This window comes from Diabrotica virgifera, chromosome 1 (assembly GCF_917563875.1).
Source record: "Diabrotica virgifera virgifera chromosome 1, PGI_DIABVI_V3a".
Taxonomy (NCBI): domain Eukaryota; kingdom Metazoa; phylum Arthropoda; class Insecta; order Coleoptera; family Chrysomelidae; genus Diabrotica; species Diabrotica virgifera.
The window spans coordinates 293,244,077-293,264,793 of record NC_065443.1 but is presented as its reverse complement, the minus strand read 5'-3'; the positions used below and the strand labels follow the sequence as shown (position 1 = coordinate 293,264,793).

The 20,717-nt window shown below is 33.3% G+C and overlaps 1 protein-coding gene across 16 annotated transcripts in view; it reads left to right on the top strand.

Moving 5' to 3' along the window:
• The first annotated feature begins 4,013 nt into the window (after positions 1-4,013).
• The window catches only part of LOC126885207 (zinc finger protein 664-like), a 92,366-nt gene continuing 75,662 nt past the window's right edge, over positions 4,014-20,717 (top strand). For 5 of the 16 annotated variants that reach the window (XR_007698336.1, XR_007698337.1, XR_007698339.1 and 2 more), the window contains exons 1-2: positions 4,241-4,391; positions 4,517-4,771. Coding sequence is in view for 10 of the 16 variants with exons in the window: in XM_050651693.1 (XP_050507650.1) it covers positions 4,265-4,391; positions 4,517-4,771 (382 nt within the window). In the remaining 6 variants the exon portion in view is untranslated. The other 11 variants (XR_007698342.1, XM_050651681.1, XM_050651706.1 and 8 more) reach the window with 7 other exon arrangements.

Here is a 20,717-nt window from a genome sequence, read left to right as displayed (position 1 = left end):
CTTTCACGTTGAAGTCATGGAATATTTTTTAGGTTAGGAGACTTTATTTATTAGTAGTAACCTAAACTCAATGTAATTATTGATTTTTCTTATTTGTTTTTTGTCGTGATTTTGAGGTAGTATAGTATTTAAAGACATTCATTAGATTAATTATTTTATAAACTTTTCGTTTTTATTGATTTTGAGTGCTGACAACTTGCATGTGACTTGTATAGTAGTGAACTGTGGAAGTCCAACTGATCAGAATAATGTTAATTTTAATTTGTTTTTTGTCGTGATTTTGAGCTAATATAGTATTTAAAGACATTCATTAGATTAATTATTGTATAAACTTTTCGTTTTTGGTGATTTTGAGTGCTGAAAACATGCCTGTGACTTGTATAGTAGTGAACTGTGGAAGTCGAGCTGACCAGGATAGGCCAATGTGAAAAACATTATTAATACTAAATTTTAACATTTATCCCCTATTTTGTTAAAACAATATTATTTTGTTTTTTTTATTCTATTCAAAATAAATGCAGTTTTGACAGAGAATTTGTTGTATTATTTATTTTTTTCCATATAGACCTGGATCCCGCATACCAAAAAAAGTTGATTAATAGCAAGCTGAAAATTTGTTATAACTTAACAGTGTCTGGTCGGACAAACTTTGATGTATGGGAACTCTGGAACGGGAAGTTTTAACTGTGGAACAGGTTAAAAATTTGGACCGTCAGACTATGAAAACGTTGAATATACAGTAGACTCCCTCTTAACTGGTCCCGCATTAACCGGCCACTCCCCAATAGACGTTTTGGTTTTTAAAAAGTGGAGAGATGTAGCTTTTAAAAATTCACTTAGTCAAGAAATAGAAGAAAGTTACCGAATTTTTTAAAACAAGTTTGTAAAATAGTTAAATATGTAAGTATGTACATACATAGAAATAAATAGTATTTTTTCAACTGTATACTCCGTGATCTTTATTAATATAGACCTTCCTGTACTTGTGTTTGATATATGTATGTATGTACTTGATTTTTCTCATGAAAATGCCCACACATTGGATTAACCGGCCAGGCTCTGATCCCGAGGTGGCCGGTTAAGAGGGAGTCTACTGTATTTAGATAGAACTTCCAATTGATTTGTTACCATTTCATTAAACTCTCATGTGAAAATCAGACTGGTGTTTATCACCAAATGGGCATTTTAATGAGTGGGACACGAAGAACAGATCAAATGACAGGAATCATGTTGGTTAGTAATAGCAGTCTGATTTTTGCAGGAGAGTTTGATGAAAGGGTAACAAATCAATTGGATGTTTTGTCTGACAAAATACATGGGACATTTTCGTAATCTGACGTTCCAAATTTTTAAACTGTTCCAGTGTCCCCATACATCAAAGTTTGTCCAACTAGACACCATTAAGCTATTAACAAATTTTCAGCTTGCTATCAATTAATTTTTTTGGTACTCGGGATCCAGACCTAATAGGTTTTGTTCATAGTATGATCCAAACGATCAGCAACCGTTGCCAACCATCAGACATGCGCAGTTAGCATTGGTAGAATACGAACACGCATGTGTCTGATGATTGGCAAGTGTTGCTGATTGTTCTACGAACAAACCTTTCAGTAAGCTTAAGTTTGTGATATCCATAGGTAGTAAATAACAGGAGGCAGGATTCGATTTTTAAAACATTTATTTTAGACTCGGAATATAGTCATACCTTATAAATAAATGTATATTATCATTACAAGTTGATACTAATTACAAAAATAAATACACACTTAAAAGACCAATACATAATTACTCATGATGAATAAGTACATTATAATTAAAAATGAATAACCATTTTCATATTGCTGCATCACGAAGCCAAAGCCGTCTTATTATATTTCAGTTCATTTAGAGAGCACAATAAGCACTGTGACCAAACAGTTTCAAGACTCATTAGTTTTTCCATCAGATAATGCACATGTTGCTATCTCCAAACCGTGTAGCTGTAAGGGAGCTCGCACACCAAAGCAATATAGTACATCACATGTGGCATGCATTGTGAAAAGATACGCACTGAGTGTCACATCTGGTTTTCGGTGACTTTCGAGTGACCACTCAGTGCATATCTTTTCGCAATTCATGCCATATGTGATGTAGGATAGTGCTTTGGTGTGCGAGCTCACTAACATCTGTACATGCATTGGGTTCTTCTTCTTCTATCTTGCTTTGGGCATACTCGGCTGCAAACTTCACTATTACTGGCCATACACATACAATGTGCATTTGCTATGTCATCATAACTGGCTATCACCCCACCCTTAGTGATTTAGCAATAGCTTTTTGGGAACCCTTCATCTAAAAAAAATATTTTAGCTTTTTGGCATGTTTCAACTACAAAAATTTATTTTTATTACAGTATTTGCGTTCTTTAGAATGATTGAAAATATTTTATTTAAAATCAGACATTCATATAATATAATTTTAGAACAAACAATCATTACTGTTTATGATTATCTTTTCTATCATAGCCATTACATGTCGTCAACCTAATCTGTAAACTGTGTAACTCCATTTATCCAAATTGTACAGGAGACACAAAAAACTATTTTTCTAAATATGACTAATGCGAATACTATGTACCTCCAATTTTAAAAGATAGGATGCTAAAATGGAATATTTTATAGATACACATATCACTAACATTTGTATATTGTTTACAGTAGGAAAAATGAAAGAATACCCATGAACGAACATATAAAACACGCTGTATTTTCCTATCACCGTGTCACACAAAAAATTGGCCAGCGCAAGTACATGTAATAATTATTGTTACATGTACTTGCACAGGACAATTTTCTTTGTGACACGGTGACAGGAAAATACATACAATATGTTCGTTCATGGGTATTCTTTCATTTTTCCGACTGTATTTAATATTGTTTCATACAGATATACAGTAAAACCTCCGTTAACCGAAATAATTGGGGGGAAGTGCGTTTCGGATAACAAGAATTTTGGTTAAAAATAACATTGCTTTTTGTACTCTTCTTGTATCAAATTACATAGTTCTTGGTCAAAGTTGGTATTAAAACATACTATGAGGTGAATTCGTAATGTTTTCTTTATTGTAAAATAGAACAAAACAAAATTAAGGAAAATGAACATCTTTGAAATGTTTTAAAAAAAAATTTCTGTTCTTTTGACAATTATGTTTTGCAGCTATGTTTATTACTTATATGGACGTTTCGGTTAAACGATGTTTTGGTTAAAAAGGGTTCGGTTAACGGATGTTTTACTGTATGAACGTAAATAAATCTAATATTTAGAACCAATTTATCCAAAAGACACTAATACTGTTACCCATATATTTCTTAATGGTGAATAAATAAAATAAAGACATACCTTTCCAACAATAATATAGAAATCATTAAGAATTTTTACTCCAGCGTTCAAAACAAATCCAGCTGTAAAATATTTATGTGCCTGAAGGCTTTTGTATGCTTTCATCTGCTGCTTAGAGTAGTAACTGTGAGCCTCCACCAGATATGTATAAATATCTATAATAGTAATTTGGTGGAATGCACTTTACTGTAAAATCCAATTCTGACTGAATTGTATATGGATCTAAATCTCCAATTATTTTCAGCTTCAATAAATATCTAAAACAAAAGAAATAATGTTATCGCTTGCAGAATTCATCATTATTGATAACAGGGAAAAATTAACAGTAAATAAACATTGTTTCGCCTACCTTTCTCCAACATCTGGAGTTTCCAATAATAATTTCCTTAAAGAATCACTTTGCATTGTGGTAAAGTTTATAAAGTTCACAAAAAACAGCAAACGAAATCCAAATGAATCCAAAATAAAATATGAGGATAAACAATAAATAATGAAAAATCATTGACGAAACCATAACCCTCAACTGTCATCAATATACGACTAACTTCACAACGGCCCTTAGCTCGGTTCAATTTGATACCACATTGGCGCTGCGATCTTAATCCGAATCGCCAATCGTTTCTGATATCGTTTCTTGTCTCTGTGTATGACACTATACATTTTTTTGACATATCAGAAACGATATTAGAAATGATACAAGAAAATGCATAGTGTCATACAGCCTTTAGAGTTCGCGGGGCGGGGCATGATCGTGAAACATCTAGAGGAGGTAGGCGGCAAAAAAACTAGTTATTTATCTATGAAAAAAACTGTGGTAAACGCAAAAGTATAAAATAAAAGGTGATAAAAGTAAGGTTAAATTTGTGTAAAGTGTAAGGTGTAAGCAATGACATATAGTATTTTTACTACAGTAATGTATGTAATTTATAGTATGTTTATAATAAACATAACAATAATGAAAAGTCACAATCTAATGTTTTCACAGTTCTCTTACGTCAAAAATTTTGATCTAGGTAATAACGTTTTTGTAGTAAAAATACTAGTGTAAAGTAAGCATGTGTAAAGTCGTGATACAATAATAAAGTTATATGTTATATTTATTACTTTTTGGAAGTAAACATAAAACTGAAATTTGTAGGTAAATTTAATAATATGGAAGTCAAACAGGAAGCTAGTGAGATGATATCTTGTAAAGTGGAAACAGATAATGAGACCTTTGATGGTCCTTTGGATGCCTTCAAAGTCGAAATCAAAGAAGAACCCAAGACAGAACCCGCATACGACACGTTTGGCTATTTAGACTGCAATGAATTCCCCCTAAAAACTGAAGTAGAACAAGAACAAGATGAATGTAAATTTACCCCATCTGAAACAAAGCAGACAGCAAATGAAAGTAAGTAAATAACATCGATTTCATAATTCGTTTTTTTTTATTTTCATAGGCATATTTAACATTATCACTAGCAATTTTCAGTATTAATATCAAAAGATCCTCATCATCATCAGGGCTTTTTATTCCTGATGGAATGTTTCACACTCTTGCTTAGAGCTCTCAGATTCGCTTATTGCAGTGAATCACCCCATATTCCACTTGTGACTTGTGTATTGTCAAAGTTTGTTGTATGACTTGGCTTTCGTTACAATTTTTTTCCACTCATTTCGATATGTGTAAAGTAAAACTGATAACCGAAATAATTGAGGGGAAGGGGCGTTTCAGATTACATGAATTTCGGTTAAAAATAACATTGTTTTTTGTATTCTTCTTTTATCAAATTACATAGTATTGGAGAGATATAGCTGCAAAACATCGTTGTCAAAGGAAAACACAAAAGAAAATACCTAATATTTCTTTAAAAAACACTCAAAACATATTCATTTTTCTTAATTTTGTTCCTTTTTTTTTTGAAGTTATACTTCTTGATGATCGAGGGTGAAATTTTATACTTTATATGTAGTTTGTTGCTAATCTTTCAAATTATTAAATGTTAAAGTATTTTTATATCTCACTTGGTATATTGCATTTGTTAGTATGTATGAGAAATCTTGTAAGCTGTCAAAGCAAAGGGTGGTTAGCTCGGTGTTAGCGCGTTCGACCGGAGATTGAGAGGTCCCTGGTTCAATTGCGTGTGTTACCTAACTTTTTTTTATTTTTAGTATTGTTTTAGTAAAAAATTTTGGAAAGTAGTAAGTAAAAATTACTTTAATCTTTAAATACAAATAACCTGTTGAAAGTATATTTATTTCGTTGAAATCATATAATAGAAGTACAGTAGAGCGTTGATTATCCGAACTAATTGGGGGACATGGGTGTTCAGAAAACCGATTTGTTCGGATAATCGAACTATATTGAGATTGTCATACATATTTATCCACAAGTGAATAAAAACCATATTTATATAACTGTATATTTGTTTATACCTTGATAATGACAAATAGCAATAAAACAAAAAAGTGCAGTTTTTTCAACAACATATCGCACCTTGAAAACAAAAGTGGCACTATACTGAAAACATCAATTTTTAGTTATAGCGATATCTGCATTACTTTTGACTAAACGCTCCTATTGCAGAGACTCCTGTTCTAATAGCTCGCATAGTTTCTCCTAGAAGTCGCTAGTGTCACTTTTGACTTTTAGGTGTTTTTTCAAAATGGTAATTTAAAAAGTGGCACTGTATCGGTTTAGTGTCGGTTTCCGGCGGATTGTTGAGGGAGAAGCACTTCGTTGTAAGTAAAAAAGTGACATTTTTTCTTTAGTGCCGGTTTTCACGCAAATTTAAAATGTTAAGTTTCATTAAGTATTATTAATAGTTTGTTTACTTTTACCAAATAAACGATTTTTCTTTTTAATATGACACAATTTCGTTTTATTTTTCTCTTTTTTATCATTAAGGTAAATATTAACTTGACTTTTTATTTTAATAATCAGAACTCTTATGTAAAACAAAAGTGGCACTATAAGGAATTTTTTTTAAATATTTTTTTCTAAAGTAGTAGTTACATTATTAACTTGCCTTCTTCGGTAGAAACTAACTGTACTTTAATCAAATTGTTGAATAACATTAATTATAGTATTTAATTCGGTTATTTTAGTTCAAAATCCATTACAGAACTGTTCGAAAAACTTTAAAGGGTCATACTGAAATATCTAGATTTTGGGATAATGTCACTTTTGTTTTCAAGGTGCGATATTGCACCCTCAGTGCAAGACTGCAGTAACTCAAAATTTTATGAAAATGAAATAATCATGGAATTAGATTGTAAACATGCATATCTATCCCTTGTAAAACTTTAGTAACTTTCAAATGCTTATCATCATTCTCTTTGCCTTATCCCTATGCGGGGTCGGCTTCCCTAATTGCATTTCTCCACACAATTCTATCTTGGGTCATATCAATGTTAATCCCTTTTACCAACATGTCATATTCAAGATGGCGCCGAACGATGCGCACGTGAAATTGCTCCTCTCTGTAAATGATGAGAATTTTAAGGAAAAAGCATTCAAATGTTGCCAGAAAACTACTAACGTTATAGTGTGCATAAAATGTGGAAGTATTTTTCATTTATCTTGTTCATCAAGAAAAAAGCAGAAATGTATAAAGTTATGTGATACTAGAATTGTATGTGAGACATGTGAACAATCTGAAAATCCCAAAGGAAACTCAGTAAGTCATACTCAAGAGGTAAATGCACATATCCTACAGTTGGAAATTGATTTTCTAAAAACAATTTTAAGTGAAAAAGAGGAAAAATATAAAATTTTATTTGATAATAATCAATTGTTAAAAAGAACTAACGAGCTCCTTGAAGAAAAAGTAAAACAAAAAACTAAAGAACCTGAATTCAAGGTAATTAACGTTGACAAAAGAAAAAACTGGACTTCCCCTGGTAAAGATGATAAACAACTACAAAATGTTAATGACCTTACTAATAGTAAACAAACTGAATTAGTAGTGACTAAAATTCCTGCAGACGGAACGCTAGCGCGATCCTCAACATCGACAAACTTTGGAAATGAAGTGCCAAATGAAAAAAAATACATTACATCAAGACAAATGAGTGCCGCAATGCAAGAAGCCAAAACTCAAACTGTTTTACATAATCTGTTGAACACTGAAAATAATGCTCCGGTTCTTTCAGAGTCTTCAAGCAACGGTGCGTGGACACAGGTAGCTCATAGAAAAAAGAGGAAGTTCTTAGTTGGAAGTACCGAGTCACCTTGCAACATTGAGGCTGTTCCACAAATGATCAACCTACATGTGACTCGCCTAAAGCCTGACACAAAACCGGAGCAATTAGAAAAGTTCCTGGAAAATCATTTAGATGGCGTAAAATGCGAAATCCATCAGTCCAAAAAACCTGACATATATGCATCCATGAAAGTGACCATTAGACGAGACTTAATTAAGAATGCATGGAAGCGAGAAATCTGGCCCAGCGGAGCATTAGTCTCGTTTTTCAAGATGAGGAGGACGCTGTCGCATTAGGTGGGTCCTCAAGCAATACAACTATTTCACGTATAGTAAATGACTTTAAATTGAAGTTAATCTCGGTTAATGTACAATGTTTAACAAACAAACTTTTAAATCTTGAGCTTTTTTCTAATGCTGAAAAACCTGACATTCTATGTATTCAGGAGCACTGGTGTAATGAGGATAATATTAAGCTTATTTATATCCCAGGGTACACTTTAGTAACCCATTTTACTAGAAAAAATAAAATACATGGTGGAACTCTTATTTTATCTAAATCTGGGACAGACAAGTATGCAGTCTCAGTCGTTGATTGCCGTAAATTCTCTGAGGAAGAAAGCTTTGAATGTTGTGCTGTGACTATTTTAATCAGTAACTGTAAATTTCTAGTCATTAATGTGTACAGAACGCCTAACAGCAATCTAGATTCTTTTATAAATAATTGTTTTAATATTTTAGGTCATTTTCACAACCGTGTTGATAAAATTTATCTCTGTGGAGACTTTAATATCAACTACTTAATTCAGAGCAATGAAAAACTTCGATTAGATGATCTTTTTCAATCGTTTGGTTTGTCTCTTAATATCCCAAATATACCAACACGTATTTTCATGAATAACAATAAAGTAACAAAAACAAAAATTGACTACATTGCTACTAATAATATCACTATGAATCATACTTGTCAAGTCAATCAACCCAATATGGGTGACCATCTTGCCATTATTTTTGACATTGTTGTAGGTCGTAATCAGGATAGGATGGAATCTAATATAAAACAGCAGTGTTTTAGGTGTTTAAATGATAATAATTTAGACATCCTAAAACAAGACTTAATGAGGATTGGTTTTTGCGAGGTATACAATGAAAGTAATATTAATAACGCTTTTATCGAATTTATGGATACTTTAAACTTTGCTATTACTTCAAACTGTCCCCTTAAAAGTAAAATAGGTAAGGACGTGCATAAAAGTAAAGGTTGGGTTGATCATGACATATATGCTAGGAGTAAACAATTAAAAAACCTATTTAATGAAGCTAAAAACTCTAATAATAGTAACATCTGGAATGAGTATAAAGCTACCAAGAAGGAATACAATAATCTTATTGCTGAAAAGAAAAGGGAATTCAATTATCTTCAAATTATAAGTAGTAATAATAAACAAAAAACTATGTGGAGTATAGTAAATAAAACTATAGGGAGAAAGCAAAGTACTAATAAAATTAAACTCAAAATTGAAGACAAACTAATATCAGATGATAAAAATTTAGCTCAATATTTTGCATGCCATTTCAATGACAGAAATAATGCACTAAAAAATAGGCTTGACAATAACCCTCAAAACTGTACTTTATCACATAGGTGGACTATAGACAGTTTTGTTTATTTTCCAGTAACATCTGATGAAGTTCTTGATATTATTTGTGGTCTTAAAAATAAACATTCTTTTGGAAATGATGAATTAAACACAAGAATGATCAAACACATCAAGGATGTTATATCAGAACCGCTGGCATATTTAATTAACCTAGTATACAACACAGGTGAATTTCCTGAAAACCTAAAATTAAGTAAAATTGTTCCAGTATATAAAAAATCCGATCACACTTGTATTGATAATTATAGACCTATTTCTTTGTTAAATGTAATTTCAAAAATTTTTGAACGAGCTTACTACACTAGGATCATACAGTTTTTGGACAAAAATAATGCACTGTGTTCAGAACAGCATGGCTTTCGATCCGGAAGATCAACAGAGGGGGCTACTGAAGTATTTATGGAATCTGTCTATAGGCATCTTGATGATGGTCTTCTTGTAGTGGGTATCTTCTTTGATCTTTCCAGAGCATTCGACAGTCTTAAATTTGAATTTGTCCTTAACAAATTGTATGTCCACGGAATAAGAGGTAACATGTTAAATTTATTGAACTCATATCTTCTGGAGAGGAAATTCTATGTTGAATTAAACAAGGAAAGGTCAGACATCTTCAGTGTAGATGTAGGAGTGCCGCAGGGATCTGTGTTGGGACCACTGCTATTTCTTATTTTTGTCAATGACCTACCCGATCATATTACTCATGACCACATTGTAATGTACGCAGATGACTCATCTGTGATTGTATCAGCACATACATACGTAGAGCTTCAAAATAGAGTGTCAAGGGTTATCAGATTATTCCAAACATGGTGTACACAAAACTTGCTACAACTGAATATTGATAAAACATCGTATATACATTTTAGATGCAAACGAAATATGCCAGTTGTGTCTATTCCTGAAATTGTAAATATTCCAAACATAAAATTTTTAGGTGTATTCTTGGACCAGTTTATGAGTTGGGATGTTCACGTTGAATATGTTAATAAGAAACTAAATTGTTCATTCTATGCTTTAGTACAGTTGAAGAGAACACTCAGTATTAAAACTCTCATTAATGTATATTATTCTTTGGTTTATTGTCACCTTACTTATAATGTTACGTTATGGGGTAATTCCACAAAATCAGACACAGTGTTTATTAAACAGAAGAGAATTATTAGACTTATCTTCAATATTCCTTTTGGGCATACTTGTAAGCAAGTTTTCATTAATAACAATATCTTACCGTTGCCTTCCATATATATCTTGAAATCCATATTGTATATTAAGCATAATTTACATTCATTCAAGAGAAATTCTGATTTACATGCATACTCAACTAGGAATGCCAATCAGTTTGTTACTGTTGGTCACAAACTATCCAAATTTGAGAAGTCCACAGATTATGTGGGGGTCAGGCTATATAATCATCTTCCAAATGAAGTTAGATCTTTGCATCCGGTGAAATTCAAAAGAGTTGTGAAAAGTATACTATGTAAACATGCATTCTACAGTGTAGAAGAATACTTAGCAACTAGATTGCTGTTATGAGTTCTGTCTAATATTAATAATTTTCATATTTATCAATGTACATTATGTTAAATCTAAAATTTAAGTGTATGTATAGGTATTTGATTATGTGTCTGTGACTATATTGTGTTGTATATCTGACGTGTATATCCATCTTTATGATGGCAGCTGTAAAGCTATACCAATAAAGTATTCTATTCTATTCTATTCTATCGCCTCCCCCCAGGTCTTCTTTGGTCTTCCTCTCCTACTACTTCCAGGAATCGGCACTTCAGCTATTCTTCATATTGGGTGATTAACGTCTCGACGTTGAACATGACCAAACCATCTTAACCTATGCTCTCTCATTTTGGCATCAATTGGTGCCACACCTAGACTTCCCCTAATATACTCATTTCTAATTTTATCCTTCTTTGTCACTCCACTCATCCATCTAAGCATTCTCATTTCCGCCACATGCATTTGTTGTTCCTCTTTCTTTTTCACTGCCCAACATTCAGTTCCGTACATCATAGCCGGTCTTATGGCTGTTTTATAGAATTTTCCCTTCAGCTTCATTGGAATTTTTCTGTCGCACAACACACCACTCGCTTCTTTCCACTTCATCCATCCAGCCCTAATTCTACTGCATGCATCTCCATCTATTTCTCCATTACTTTGTAATACCGATCCTAGGTACTTAAAACTATTGCTTTTCACAATCATTTCACCATCCAAAGATACCATTTTATTTGTAGTAGCTCCATCTTTAAATGAACATTCCAAATACTCTGTTTTTGTCCTACTAAGTTTTAAACCTTTTTCCTCCAGAGCTTGTCTCCATTGTTCCAGTTTTTGTTCTAAGTCTCTTTCACTATTTCCTACTAACACGACATCATCAGCATACATTAAGCACCATGGAATGTTACCCTGTAGTTTCGCTATTATCTGGTCCAAAACTAATGAGAATAAATACGGACTAAGCACAGAGCCTTGGTGCAATCCTACTTTCACATGAAATTTATCAGTCTCTCCCACACCTGTCCTAACACTAGTTGTTACTCCCTCATACACATCCCTCACAATCTTTACATATTCACCAGGGACTCCTTTCTTATTGAGTGCCCACCACAGAATCTCTCGAGGAACTCTATCATATGCTTTCTCAAGATCAATGAATACCATATGAGCGTTTGTTTCTTTACTCCTGTATTTTTCCATCAACTGCCTTATAATGAAAATTGCATCTGTTGTTGATCTACCCTGCATAAAGCCAAATTGATTCTCGGATATTCACGTATCCGTCTGTCAATTACTCTTTCCCATATTTTCATGGTGTGGCTTAGCAGTTTTATAGCCCCGTAGTTTGTACATTGTTGTATATCTCCCTTGTTTTTGTAAACAGGTACCAGTATACTGCTTCTCCATTCGTCTGGCATTTGTCCGACTTCCATAATTCTATTAAATAGTTCCTGTCTCTCCCAATGCTCTCCATACTTACCCAGGAATATCATCTGGTCCTACCGCTTTTCGTTTCTTTATATTTTTTGAAGCGCTTGAGCCACTTCCTCGTTGGTTATTTTGGTGACCATTGCTGCTACTGTCTCCGTTGACTCTACAGGCTGTCTGTCAAATTCTTCATTTAATAAGCTGTCAAAGTACTTTCTCCATCTCTTTTTGACATCCTTTTCGTGAACTAGTATTTTATTATTTTCATCTTGGATACATCTAATCTGATTAAAATCTGTTGCTTTCTTTGCTCTCTGTTTGGCTATTTTATATATCTTCGTTTCGCCTTCCCTGGTATCAAGTTGATCGTATAGGTTTGAATACGCTTCTGCTTTGGCTTTTGCTACTGCTATTTTCGCTTCCTTTTTCGCCACCATATAGTTTTGAAGATCTGTCTCGGATCTGGTTTCTTGCCACTTTTTATGTAATTTTCTCTTCTCTTTTATTTTTCCTTGTACTTCGTTTGACCACCACCAAGTCTCTTTATCCTCAAACTTTTTTCCTGACGTTTTCCCAAGTATTTCAATAGCAGTCTCTCTAATACTACTGGCCATTTTTCTCCAAATTGTATTAAGGCTTCCTTTCATGTTCCAACATATTTTTTCTACTATTCTTCTCCTGAATAGACCTTCTTTCTCATCTTTCAGCAGCCACCACTTGATTTTTTGTGGTCCTCTCCGATATTTTTGTTTAGTTTCGCTTTTTACTTCGATGCCCAGAACAAGCAGCTTATGTTGTTGGCTTACTGTCTCACTAACTATTACCTTGCAGTCCTTACATTCACGTATGTCTTCTTTCCTTATCATGAAGTAGTCTATTTGGGATTGATGTTGTCCACTTTTGTAGGTAATAAGTTGAGTTTCTCTCTTTTTAAAGAATGTGTTAACAATCGCCATATTCAATGCTGTTGCTAATTCAAGCATGTCATCTCCAGCTTCATTTCTAGTTCCAAAGCATAATCCCCCATGTATTGTTTCATATCCTGTCTTGGTCTGGCCCACATGTGCGTTGAAATCACCTCCTATTATAACTTTCTCCTCTGCTGGAATATCACTCAGTACATCTCCTAATTGATCACAGAAAGCTCTTCTTTCATTCTCACCCAGACCTGTTTGGGGAGCATACACACACACAACATTCAATACCTCTTTATCAATTACAAATTTCACTGACATCATTCTATCACTCGTTCTTACAACTTCTACTATGTTATCTTTCATTTCACTATCAGCAATTATACCAACTCCATTTCTAGTATTACTACTCCCTACATACCACAATTTGTATCCTTCACCTAGTTCTTTCGCCCTTTGTCCTTTCCACCTAGTTTCTTGAATACAAGCAATTTCAACTCTTCTTCGTTTGAGCGCATCCACTAACTCCAGACTCTTACCTGTAAGACTACCAAGATTCCACGACCCTATCCTGATTTTTCTAACCTGTAATGGTGTTCCCCCTGAGATAGTCCTCACCCGGAAATCCGAACAGAGGCTCATTTTAATTCCGGCACATTTTACCTCAGGAGATGCCATCATTTCAGTATAAGTTTTTTTTTTATATCATTGGAGAAGGTCTTTTGATTATTATGGCCTGAAAAGATTTTGTTTGGATATTTGATGCCTGAATGCCTTTTCTATCAGCACCATACCCTGCCCTGCACGTTTAGCCAATACACCACAAATGCAACCAAAGTGCAGTATTACCCCACACCCGCCTGCATTTTTCTGTATAGGCCAGGATCCCTACTGTAAGGACTGCCCTATAAGCCAATGTATTGTTGCCCGTATCCCGCCGCTAGGAGGCACGTACTTTGGTTATTTCGGATAACTTTCAAATGCTTAATGGGCTAAATATTACAACAACAACAGTTTAACTATTTTGCGTTTTTGAACATAAGTTCCGTGCAAAACTGTTGTAACTCTAATGTAACAGAGTTACAACAGTTTTGCATGGAACATTGCAACGGATTCGATAACAAGCAATAAAAAAAGTAAGATATTTGTTATTTTAATATCTATATCTGTGGTGTTTAATTTTAATATACAGAGCGTCTACATAGGTAATCCATTAACGGCTGAGACAATAAACAAAGATTTTCGAGACCAATCTATTAATGTAAATTTTATGTCCTTTGTGTAATATTATATTTATTTTCCATAGAATTTTAAACGGAAAAACAGTTATCTTAAAACTTGTGTATTGACAATACTGAGAGGTCAAAAATATCTATTCTCAGAAAACTTGCCAAAGCCCACCATAGTTTTTATAAAAATATTTTGGCACAAGCTGATGTACGAGAAGAGGACAACAACTACGGTAAAACCTGTCAGCAACGGCCACTAAAAATGAAAGAACTATTGGCCGATATACAGGGTGTAACAAAAATACAGGTCATAAATTAAATCACATATTCTGGGACCAAAAATAGTTCGAATGAACCTAACTTACCTTAGTAAAAATATGCACATAAAAAAAGTTATAGCCCTTTGAAGTTACAAAATGAAAATCGGTTTTTTCGAATATATCGAAAACTCTTAGAGATTTTTTTATTGAAAATGGATATGTGGCATTCTTATGACAGGAGCATCTTAAAGAAAAATTATAGTGAAATTTGTGCTCCCCATAAAAATTGTATGGGGGTTTTGTTCCCTTAAACCCCCCCAATCTTTTCTGTACGTTCCAATTAAATTATTATTGTGGTACCATTAGTTAAATTCAATATTTCTAAAACTTTTTTAGCTCTCAGTATTTTTTCGATAAGGCAGTTTTTATCGAGTTGCGGCTTCTTTTTTAATATGTTTACATACAAATTTTATGGGGGTTTTGTTCCTTTAAACCCCTCAAATGTTTGTGTACGCTCCAATTAAACTATTACTGCGGTACCATTAGTTAAACACAATGTTTTTAAAACTTTTTTGCCTCTTTGTATTTTTTCGAGAAGGCACCTCTTATCGAGATATGGCTTCTTTTTTAATACGGTTCAAAATATACCTAAAAATGTAACTCATACATAAATTTTCATATTATTACCAAGTCTCCATAATCGTACTTAACCATACACAAATATGTGGTGGATTTGACAAATATTCAAAATATCTCGATAAAAACTGACTTTTCGAAAAAGTACTAGGAGCCAAAAAAGTTTTAAAAATATTGCGTTTAAGTAATGGTACTACAATAATAATTTAATTGGAACGTACACAACAGTTTGGGGGGGTTTAAAGGAACTAAACCCCCATAAAATTTTTATAGGGTGTCCAAATTTCACTATAATTTTTTCTTAAGATACTACTGTCATAAGAATGCCATATGTCCATTTTTAATAAAAAATCTTTAATAGTTTTCGATATATTGGAAAAAATCGATTTTAATTTTGTAACTTCAAAGGGTTGTAACTTTTTTTATATGCACATTTGTACTAAGGTAAGCTAGGTTCAATCAAACTATTTTTGGTCCCAGAATATGTGATTAAATTTATGACCTGTATTTTCGTTACACCCTGTAGAAAGGTGGCCGGTAATGCCAGTTTTTGTAGTCTAGATATACAGTAAAACCTGTCAATAACGGTCACTAAAAATGACAGAACTATTGGCCGATATAAAAAGGTGGCCGCTGATACCAGGTTTTGTAGTCCAAAAATTTTGGTTTGGGGAACTTTGAAGCTGGCCGGCTAATTCAGGTAGCCGGTTTTGACAGGTGGCCGTTAACACAGGTTTTACTGTACATAATTGGTTTGGGTAATTTTTAAACTGGCCGTTAGTACAGGTGGCCGTTGTTGGCAGGTGGCCGGTAACACAGGTTTTACTGTAAATGTAAATGTGTGTACGCTTTTTACAATTTTCTCCGTGCAAAACTGTTGTAACTTCTAATACTAAAATTCTAATACTAAATGTGTAGTGATTAACAATTTTTTTCCGTGCAAAAGTGTTGGTAACTTTGAAATTCCTAATTTTTTTTGCGTTAATATTATTTTATTTAAATTTCTATTTTTGGTTAATGTTATATAGGCTGAAAAGCATGCAAAATCATAATTACAGTAGAGCGTCGATAATCCGAACTAATTGGTACAGGGGTAGTTCGGATTATCAAATTGTTCGGATTATCGAACATATTTATGTTCAAAATACATACAAAGCTCATAAACATAATACATATTATCTTCATACGTTTTAGTTACAAGGAATAAAACACCTGCATAATAAACAAATATATTGTATGTATTTCTGCATAAACAAAACAAAAATCCGCGGTCATATTCGAGGCTGGCTAAATCAGGTAATGTTGCTAAGGAAACGTGGTCTATCGTAAATGAACTGAGAGATAAGACTTCTTCTCCCACCACAATCCCGACTTCTCCTGAGACCCTGAACAATTACTTTGTAAATGTGGCAAAAAATTTAACAAATACTATACCTCCTCAGGATCCGATTTCATATCTTTCTCATAGGAATGTAAATAGTTTCTTTTTTACACCCATAGTATTAGGTGAACTACGCTCCCTGGGACTCAATAGCCGAGCTCATTGCCAAGAATTCTTTAAAAAATTAACTCTTCCTTCTTTGTTTGTTTTTTAATCCGTTTGTTTAATCCGCAAACATGCATCAGAAGGTCCAGAGAGACCCACTCACAACTATCCCCTTAGAAATGTGGAGCATAATCTTTATCTGCCAACCCCACGGTCTGAGCTGGTTAAGTGCTCTATACTATACAATTCGAGAAAAATGTACAATCACCTGCCATCTAACATCAAATCTATTGCAGCATTTCCCGCTTTTCGCAAGGCCTTAAAAGCTTATTTGCTGGAGAGAGCTTTTTGTACAGTGAATGACTTTTTTATAAACGATTTGAATTCAGCAAATTGACTTGCAGGATTATTACTTTCGAGTACTTTTGTACATATTTGCAGCGGCATAGAACTTTTGATTTACTTTCCCTTTCCCTTTTCCTCGTTCGCCTTCTTTTTGCTCTGACGTTGTATACATATTGTTTGCAAAATTTTTAATTTTTTAATGTGTACTTAATAACTATAAAATTATATTAAGTAGTATAACTCACGCCATTTACTTGGTGTCTGTTTCTGTTTTTGTTTTGTTTGTAGTTTTTTATTATTTTTTGTTTTTTATTGTATTTTTTTATTTTGTATAAGCTTTGTCCACAAATTGGTAAAAATTTTTGACAATAAAGCATACCTTATTTTGCCCATATTATATTAAATCCAAAAATTCGGCCCGCGATCGTATTTTTTAATTTTATATTTTTTTTGCGTTCGGATTAGCGAACGTTCGGATTACCAGGGTTCGGATTATCGACGCTCTACTGTAAATGATAATTTTTCTTAAAATTTGTGTCTTATTTCACCGATATTAGCACGAAAATAAACAAAATCGTCTTTATCTCGAAACTTACTTATTTTGACTTACTGCAGTCTTGCACTGAGGGTGCGATATTTTTGGATACACAATTGAAGAAAATTGAAGATATTTTAAGCGTTAATTACTAACGCTTGCTCAGTACTCGAGTGCGGGGCGCGGGAGTCGGGAGTTCGGATAACCGGTCGTTCGGTTGATCGACGTTCGGATAATCGACGCTCTACTGTATAACTTCTTACGTGCGTACAAAGTACACACACATTCTTTTTTTTTTAATTCACTTTTTATTGGCGAAATTATTGACACTGTCAGCCTTTTCAGTTAAAAGGGATTTGGTTAACGGAGGTTTTACTGTAGTTCCCTCCAGTTTCTCTCATGACTTGGTCCTCCCATCTCTATCTGGGTCTTCCCCTTGGTCTTTCAGTTTCTGGTTTCCATCTGGTGATCTTCTTAATCAGTAGGTCGTCTTTTCTTCTCTCGAAGTGTCCTAGCCATCTCTGCGTTTTAATAAATCTAACTATAGATGGCTTAGTGTGAAAACCTCGTATCTCATTAAACTACAATTTTACAGGAGAGGCAAAAAACTGATTTTCTGCATAATATAACCTAAAAACAAAAATTACCGCTACATATTTTTAATTCGAGCACATTGAGACAAATATCTGATATTGGCCTAGAGCTAAAAGTGTTAAATGTTGCTATTAAATTGGAAATACAAATATTAACTATGAAAAACACGTAAATATCCTTGCAGTATATGGAGCCCTTGCCCAAGTAACTATGATAACCTCGTATATCGTGATATACGTGTTTTTCATCTTAAATTAAATTGTGTTCATTATTATTTACGAGGTTTTCATTTTTCAGAACATATTGCACACCTCCAAATATTAGGTTGATACAGTACAAATCTTTTGATTTAAGGTTCATAAAATGTTTCTGTACGCAGGACTACCTTTTACTGTTCACAAAAAACATTTCTCCAAATCGAATCTCTCAAACAAATACTCCAAATTAAGTACCAAAGTCTTGGTTATAAATATACGTGGTATTCACACTAAATCAAGAGAGCAATTGATATATGTGGTTTCTTTTTTCGGCTGTAGAAAATAGTCTAGTGTATTTGGATTTTTTTTAACAGTTGTAAATCGTGAGATACAAGGTTTTCAAACTGAAACCACCAAAATGTCATTTTCGAAAAAAAAAATGAGATACGAGGTTTTCACACTAAGCCATCGCTATATCTTCTCCCTTCATTATGTCTCTTATAGTGATGTAAAATTTCCGGGAAGATTCGAATGCCGGAAAGTTTCTGGAACCTTTCTGGGAATATTGGAAACTTTCGGAAACTTATGGAAATATTGCATTTTTATTAAAATTATTATAATAAATTATACAAATCAGTAGTTAGGTTTACTTATTGTTGTTGTATTCCGACTACAGAAAAATCTGTTAAAAATTAAATGTCCAAAAATATTTTTAAAGTTTATTTAACTTAATTAAAAAATAACTCTAAATATTTGTTATTAGTCATTATAATTAACAATAAAAAAGGTTAGTTTATCTAGAAAAATATTAAAATAAACAAGAAAATATACAATAAACAAAAAACTCATTATATAGGAACTTACTTCAGTTAATCTGTATTCCTATATTGTATTAAAGCAGGAACTTTTTTCTTGACTAATAATAACAAAAGACACTGCAAAATTCTTAGGAATTATAATTATAAATTATATAAATAAGTAAGAGTCTATTCTTGTGAGCCAGAGAAATTTTCTTCGCACAAACTGGACTCTGTATTATGAAGAGAATATACTGAAGAGTCTCTCTCTGTCTCGCTTAATCTTTCATTTTCAGATATGGATTTAGAGTCTTGCCCTGGTTCCAACAGATGAGTTATAGAAAGACTCTCATCACATACCATTTTTCCATGTTTAGATCTTTTAGGAGTTTTTCATTATGAGCTATAATATATTAACTTCCCTGCTCTATCTATAGTCAGTATATTTCTCCTTTTATTATAGGTCTGTTCCAACCAACAGTCAAACTAGTCAGAAATCGTCAGGAAACAGTTGGCCAGTGCGAGAACATAATGCAGTCATAAGTGCTATTCCCTCTACTCGTATTGGTCGACTATTCGCTGATAGTTTCTGACTGGTTTGACCGCTAGTTGGAACAAGCCTTATGTGTGAAAGAGTATGTACTATAACTACGCTCTGTTTCAGCGTAGCAATCTGGTAACACCAGTATTGTAATTGCCAAATCTTTGAAAGAAGGTTTGGTGCACATTCCTTGTCACCAGCTTATACAATTTACTGATCGTGCTGAAAGCCAAATAAAATCCATTGACCAAAGGTCTGCTTTTGCACAGAACTTTGTTAGTTCTGTAAAAATGTTTTCTTTTTTGTCAATAAACTTGGGATGATTGGTTAATATCTTTAAAAATAAATAAATCTTTTAAAAATATTTTATTTTACAAATATTTTTATTAGGTTGAAAAACTTAGTCTTTCATTTAGCAGATGCCGCTACGCACCTACTACCTTCACGTCAGTTGCAATGGGGGACTAATATGTCGAAAAAATTTTACCTGGACTAGACAAAGCAGCCTATGCATTATCTGAAGAGCCTCTAACAAGAGGTGAAATCGTCGATAAGAGTGCTGGCTGCACTCTTTAATCTAAGTAAAAGTTAAAACGGTTTTGGCTTCGCATTGCAACTGAATAAAAATGGTATACATTTTTATTTGAAATATTTTTATAAATTAAAACACGAATCAATGTATGGGTACTTAATTGAGATGATTGGCAACGTTGCCCTAGTAATTTGAATGACACACTTGACAAGATCAACTCACACAACTTGAAAAACGCGATATTCGGATATAAGAGTTGTACCAGTTTTTTATGATGCGAAGTTTACGCCATTACAAAGGTCGCGATCGATTCATCAATTCTGAATCGTTCCGCGGCTGGCTTCGACTCAGTTCGTCATCAGTTCCATTGGTCTTCCACTAGCTCAGTTCGCTAGCTTAAACTGGTGAGTCGTAAAACTCCGGTTGGTTCCAACTAAATTGATTGGAACCCGGCTCGTGACCAGTGAGTTCCTATTAGTGATGTA